The 7,474-nt window shown below is 40.0% G+C and overlaps 1 protein-coding gene across 1 annotated transcript in view; it reads right to left on the bottom strand.

Annotated features, from left to right (window-relative positions):
- Window positions 1-558: 558 nt before the first annotated feature.
- Window positions 559-7,474, bottom strand: part of ASIC5 (acid sensing ion channel subunit family member 5) — a 37,809-nt gene continuing 30,893 nt past the window's right edge. Inside the window, exons 9-10 of the mRNA XM_052655119.1 lie at window positions 3,584-3,675; window positions 559-749 (exon numbers count right to left, since the gene is read on the bottom strand). Coding sequence (XP_052511079.1) covers window positions 559-749; window positions 3,584-3,675 — 283 coding nt within the window. The remainder of the gene's footprint in view (window positions 750-3,583; window positions 3,676-7,474) is intronic.

Below are 7,474 nucleotides of genomic sequence, written 5' to 3'. Positions count from 1 at the left end.
CTCGTAAGTATCCACCTGTACAGGAAATAGACATAGATATTGTCCCTCCAAAAATCAGTTACATAATAGGACTTTCCAGACAAAAGAAAAGAAATCATGCTGAACTTTCCCCAAAATAAAATCTCTCAGAAATTTTATAAAGCACAAATTACATGCGCTGCTTCCTGAATAAAGAAGTATCTTGTCTCCTCAAATATAGTGTATCTATCATGTCTAACTTATGTAGTTAATCATAAAGAGTGTCTTTTCTATTGCACATGCTTTCAATCATTAATAAGTATTTCTGAAATGCCTACTATATCATCTCGACTGTTCTGGGTACTGGGAATTAATCAATTAATTCCATGGTGGAAAAAAACCCAAGACAGTGCTTGTTTCTTTTTTTAATATATAAATCAATATGTATGTGTAATTAAAGACACAGACAGAGATGAAGTATGTATAAAAAGATAGATATCTCCAGGACTATAGCATAAAGTAACAGAGCAGTGAATAAGCCGTGAGTAAATCTGAAGGTATCGTGAAGAGAAGAACAAATGCTTTTGTCCTAAGTGGACATCAGCATACCTCGATGCTGTCTTTATTCCCCAGGTGATTCTGAGGTGCAGGAGTGCCCTGGGCCATTTCAGGGATCTTCAGCAAGAACAAAATGCATATCCAGTAGAAATTGGTGAATATATACTCAATAATTTCTATAATTGTAATCACACTGGCCCCGCAAAATAGGCCCAGCTGACCACCAACATCTGCTGTAATAAAGCCAATAAAGAAAGTGAATAAATCATGCTTATTCCATAAAAAGCAAATTAAACATGACTAGATTTTAAATTATTTGAAGCTCAAAAGTTAATAATAGCTGATATATGAATATGAGCTAATGGTATTAAGTTTAGCATAAATAATGCAGTAGCAATAAATAATACCTTAGAGTAACATTCACATAATTATCTCAAAAAAGGGAGTGAAAGAAAACATAAATTCTATTTCCAAAAATACAACTCAAGGACTTTGGAGGGTATTAAATCTCGGCAAATTCATAAAACATCCTAGACAATCACACATTCATTTCTAAGTGGAGAACAGAATGGAGAACAGAAATTGGACACCAGGACAGCCTTACTGGTTAATGATACTTTCCAGAAACATTTCCAAGCAGTTTATGACCTCAAGTGTCCAAACAATTTCTTTGTAAGCATTTGCAGTATTTCATGAACTAAGACATATGAACACAGTACTGCCTTCTTTTTAACAAGTTTTTCAGCATCTATAAGTCTTTATTGTTTGTGCTTTTTTGTGGCAAAATGTATATAGAATAAAATTAGCCATGTTAGTCAGTTTTAAGTGTACAATTCTGTGGCATTAAGTATATTCCCATTGTCATAAAATCATCACCAGCATCTGTCTCCAGAACTTTCTCATCTTCCCCAGCAGAAACTCTGTCCTCATTAAATACTGACTCATCACTGCCCTCTTCCCCAGTCCCTTGCATCCACCACCCTATTTTTTGTCTCTGTGAATCTGACTCCTCAAGCACTGCCTTTGTAAATAGATTACATTACTAATCTTATCCTCTTTGCCCTGAGCCATTCTTAGGACAACGTTATTTTTGTAAGACCTGGCTTCGGATTGAGTATGAACGTGAAAGTTGCTCAGTCCTAGCTGACTCTATTGGAGAAGGCAATGGCACCCCACTCCAGTGTGTGACCCCATAGACTCTATACAGTCCATGGAATTCTCCAGGCCAGAACACTGGAGTAGGTAGCCATGTACTTCTCCAGGGGATCTTCCCAACCCAGGAATCAAACCCAGGTCTCCCACATTGTAGGTGGATTCTTTACCAGCTGAGCTACCAGGAAAGCCCATCCAAGAGCACTGAGGATTCTGCATTGTGTTGAGGAGATTGGCTCAGCCACCAGGGTTTGACCTTGGTCACTCAACCTGACTCTGATTCCTGTTCTGTCTGTTCCACAACCTCCTCTGAGAGACAGTGAGATCTGGAATTCAGTGGTTAAGTTTGCCAAGGACTGAATGATGGAGAAGCATGAACAGGTAGTGTTTGTAACTTAAATGCAGATTTTACTTTTTTAGGTTCTTTGCAGCCCAGTCTGGGTGGAATTTGTTGCAGAGGTCAGTGACGCTGATATTCGACCCAGACATGGGGTTAGTTACATCTGGGTGAAGGCAGATGCTGAGTGACCATGAGACCATGCACTGTACCCTGTACTGCGCACAGTCATGGCTGATTCTTTCAACCCCATGGACTGCAGCCCGTCAGGTTCCTCTGCTGTCCACAGAGTTTTCCAGGCAAGAATATTGGAATGGGTTGCCATTTCCTCCTCCAGGGGATCTTTCGAACCCAGGGATGGAACTCATGTCTCTTGAGTCTCCTACATTGGCAGGTGGTTCTTTACCACTGCGCCACCTGGGAAGTCCATGAGCCCTGCCTTATTTGTGAGCACCCTGCTGCATTTGCTGGAGTCATGTCCAGAGACTGGAAAGGTGTCAGATTTACATGACAAGTGAAAGACAAGCACCATGGATTATTTTTTTCCATTGATAAGCTAAACCTTAAATATGAAAGGAAAATAAACTGATAGAAATTTTTTTAAAATTGAGGAACAGACATTTCTACAAAGAAGACATGCAGATGGCTAACAAACACATGAGACGATGCTCAACATCACTCATTATCAGAGAAATGCAAATCAAAACCACAATGAGGTACCATCTCATGCTGCTTAGAATGGCTGCCATCAAAAAATCTACAAACAATAAATGCTGGAGAGGGTGTGGAAGAAAGGGAAACCATCTTACACTGTAGGTGGGAACGCAAACTAGTACAGCCACTATGGAGAACAGTGTGGAGATTCCTTAAAAAACTGGAAATAGAACTGCCTTATGATGCAGCAACCCCATTACTGGGCAAACACACCAAGGAAACCAGAATTGAAAGAGACACGTGTACCCCAATGTTCATCGGAGTGCTAGGACATGGAAGCAACCTAGATGTCCATCAGCAGATGAATGGATAAGAAAGCTGTGGTGCATATACACAATGGAATATTACTCAGCTATTATAAAGAATGCATTTGAGTCCATTTTAATGAGGTGGATGAAACTGGAGGCGATTATACAGAGTGAAGCCAGTCAGAAAGAAAAACACCAATACAGTATATTAATGCATATATCTGGAATTTAGAAAGATGGTAACGATGACCCTATATGCAAGACAACAAAAGAGGTACAGATATAAAGAACAGACTTTTGGACTCTGTGGGAGACGGTGAGGGTGGGATGATTTGAGAGAATAGCATTGAAACATGCATATTACCATATGTGACGTAGATGACCAGTGCAAGTTCGATGCATGAAGTAGGGCACTCAAAGCCGGTGCTTGGGACAACCCAGAGGGACGGGGAGGGGAGGGAAGGGGGTTGTGGGTTCAGGACGGGGCGACACATGCACACCCATGGCTGATTCAGGTCAATGTGTGTCAGAAACCACCACAAAATCTAAAGTAATTGGCCTTCAATTAAAATAGATAAATTAAAAAAAAATTGAGGAACAGCTAGATAATACTTACCAAGTAACTCAGAGACACTCACTGCTTTTTGCTGCTGGGTTATCTTATAGTTTAAGTCACTATAGTTTATTTCAATATTCACAAGATTCTCCCTGGGGATAAAAAAGAGTTCATTGAGCTCAAGATTGTCAGACCAATTTTATTTTTTCAGCTTTTGAATTACTTTCTCTTTTTTGGTTACTCATATAAACATTGCCCACACTTGAACATGTGGAATATAATTAAATTTATCTGTCTTTGATATTTGCCAACTTTCAATCATATGAAAAGAAATCTATGGTTCTGCTGATATTTCTGACTTTGTCATTTTGACCATGTACTTGAGGTAGGTGGGCAAGCATATTTTATCAAACAGTTAGGTATCTTATTTTGTACCTTTAAAATACTTAGACCTAAGCTATGTTGCCCTCTTTATAGCATCAAACCTTGCTTCTATCACCAGTGACATCTACAACTGGGTGTGGTTTTTGCTTTGGCTCTGTTTCCTCATTATTTCTGGAGTTATTTCTCCACTGATCTCCAGTAACATATTGGGCACCTACCAACCAGGGGAGTTCATCTTTCAGTGTCCCATCTTTTTGCCTTTTCATACTGTTCATGGGATTCTCAAAGCAAGAATCCTGAAGTTGTTTGCCATTTTCTTCTCCAGTGGACCACATTCGAAACAAGATTGATTGTATTCTTTGCACCCAAGGATGGAGAAGCTCTATACAGTCAGCAAAAATAAGACTGGGAGCTGACTGTGGCTCAGATCATGAACTCCTTATTGCCAAATTCAGACTTGCCAAACTGAAGAAAGTAGGGAAAACCACTAGACCATTCAGGTACGACCTATATCATATCCCTTATGATTATACAGTGGAAGTGAGAAGTGGATTTAAGGGACTAGATCTGATAGACAGAGTACCCGAGGAACTATGGATGGAGTTTCGTGACATTGTACAGGAGACAGGGATCAAGACCATCCCAAATAAAAAGAAATGCAAAAAAGCAAAATGGCTGTCTGAGGAGGCCTTACAAATAACTGTGAAAAGAAGAGAAGTGAAAAGCTAAGGAGAAAAGGAAAGATATTCCCATTTGAATGCAGAGTTCCAAAGAACAGCAAGGAGATATAAGAAAGCCTTCCTCAGTGATCAATGCAAAGAAATAGAGGAAAACAATAGAATGGGAAAGACTAGAGATCTCTTCGAGAAAATTAGAGATACCAAGGGACCATTTCATGCAAAGATGGGCTCAATAAAGGACAGAAATGGTATGGACCTAACAGAAGTAAAAGATATTAACAAGAGGTGGCAAGAATATACAGAAGAATTGTACAAAAAGATATTCATGACCCAGTTAATCATGATGGTGTGATCACTCACCTAGAGCCAGACATCTTGGAATGTGAAGTCAAGTTGGCCTTAGGAAGCATCACTACGAACAAAGCTAGTGGAGGTGATGGAATTCCACTTGAGTTATTTCAAATCCTGAAAGATGATGCTGTGAAAGTGCTGCACTCAATATGCCAGCCAATTTGGAAAACTTGGCAGTGGCCACAGGACTGGAAAAGGTCAGTTTCATTCCAATCCCAAAGAAAGGCAATGCCAAAGAATGCTCAAACTATCGCACAATCACACTCATCTCACACGGTAGTAATGTAATACTCAAAATTCTCCAAGCCAGGCTTCAGCAATACGTGGACCATGATCTTGCAGATGTTCAAGCTGGTTTTAGAAAAGACAGAGGAACCAGAGATCAAATTGCCAACATCTGCTGGATCATCGAAAAAGCAAGACAGTTCCAGAAAAACATCTATTTCTGCTTTATTGACTATGCCAAAGCTTTTGACTGTGTGGATCACAATAAACTGTGGACAATTCTGAAAGAGCTGGGAATACCAGACCGCCTGACTTGCCTCTTGAGAAACCTATATGCAGGTCAAGAAGCAACAGTTAGAATTGGACATGGAACAACAGACTGGTTCCGAATAGGAAAAGGAGTACGTCAAGGCTGTGTATTCATTCTCACCCTGCTTATTTAACTTCTATGCAGAGTACATCATGAGAAATGCTGGGCTCGAAGAAGCACAAGCTGGAATCAAGATTGCCAGGAGAAATATCAATAACCTCAGATATGCAGATGATACCACCTTTATGCCAGAAAGTGAAGAACTAAAGAGCCTCTTGAAGAAAGTGAAAGAGGAGAGTGAAAAAGTTGGCATAAAGATCAACATTCAGAAAACTAGTATCATGCCATCCGGTCCTATCATTTCATCGCAAATAGATGGGGAAGCAGTGGAAACAGTGGCTTTATTCTGGGGGGCTCCAAAATCACTGCAGCTGGTGACTGCAGCCATGAAATTAAAAGACGCTTACTCCTTGGAAGGAAAGTTATGACCAACCTAGACAGCATATTAAAAACCAGAGACATTACTTAGCCAGCAAAGGTCGGTCTCATCAAGGCTATAGCTTTTCCAGTAATCATGTATGGATGTGAGAGTTGGACTATAAAGAAAGCTGAGCACTGAAGAACTAATGCTTTTGAACTGTGGTGTTGAAGAAGACCTTTGAGAGTCCCTTGGACTGCAAGGAGTCCAACCAGTCCATCCTAAAGATGATCAGTCCTGAGTATTCATTAGAAGGACTGATGCTGGAGCTGAAACTCCAATACTTTGGCCAGTTAATGCGAAGAGTTGACTCATATGAAAAGACCTTGATGCTGGGAAAGATTGAAGGCAGGAGGAGAAGGTGATGACAGAGGATGAGATGGTTGGATGGCATCACCGAATCAATGGACATGAGCTTGGGTAAACTCTAGGAGCTGGTGATGGACAGGGAGGCCTGGCATGCTGTGGTTCATGGGGTCACAAAGAATTGGACACGACTGAGTGAATGAACTGAACTGAACTGTGTTGCCCTCTGTTGCCCTGGGCTACCCCCCCATTAGGAGAGGTTCTGACCACCTTTTGTGACAGTCTTAGCTGACTTATTCTATTCTCAGCCTTTATTCTAACACGGTAGCCCTCACAGGCACAGACAGAAGGTTTGGCAGATGGCCTTTTAATTCCCATTCGACAAAGGTAGTATTTATTTTTGTCTCAGAGGTTGTTTAGTATTGAATTAGACATGACATTGTGTTCAGTACTAATCACTATAGCTTCATTTTAAATGCATTCATGTCATGTTGGTATTTAGGGAAAATAATTTTTCTCCTGACCTAATAACTTTTCTGTGCTTCATTCCTGAGAAACTGGAAAAAGACATTGAAAGTAAATATCTACTGAGTATATGATTTACAAATGCTTGACTGTGTGTCTAACTTTAATTAAAATCTGGGTCCTGTTCTTTGTGACTTATGTGGTCCTGGAGAAACCACCTTCTTTTCCCGGGTCTTGGTTGCTTCTTCTGTAGTCAGGATTTCAGTTCTGTGGCAAGAAGCAGTTAAATAATATATGCAAAGAACTGACACAGAACCTGCATCTATTGTGCTTTTAATAAGTGGTAGTCATTTACCTTACATCATTAGTATTTTGGGCAGAGACAGTTTTCTCACTGTTTTCTGGAAATCTTTATATGCAGCCAGAGTGGCTAAATAACTTTTTTGAAATAACTCTTCTGTACACTTACCATCTTCAACCCAGACACTACCTTTAAATTCATTAATACATCAAATTGCCTCTTGGTATTCTACTTGATGTTCAACAGACATTTCAAATATTCCAAGTCAAACTTTATATATTTCTTCATTTTTAATGCAATAACACTTCACAGCTAATCCATCAGTAAGTATTTGCTTTACCTTCAAATATACCCAGAATCCAACCTCTCACCCATCCACTGAGACCACCTTTGCCTAAACCTCCATCATCTCTCACCTGGATTTTTCTAGTCGCTTTCTGGTTTCTCCTTC

The sequence above is a fragment of the Budorcas taxicolor genome, chromosome 17 (genome assembly GCF_023091745.1).
Source record: "Budorcas taxicolor isolate Tak-1 chromosome 17, Takin1.1, whole genome shotgun sequence".
Lineage (NCBI taxonomy): Eukaryota > Metazoa > Chordata > Mammalia > Artiodactyla > Bovidae > Budorcas > Budorcas taxicolor.
The sequence above is the reverse complement of the archived record's forward strand: the minus strand, read 5'-3'. Positions and strand labels throughout refer to the sequence as shown.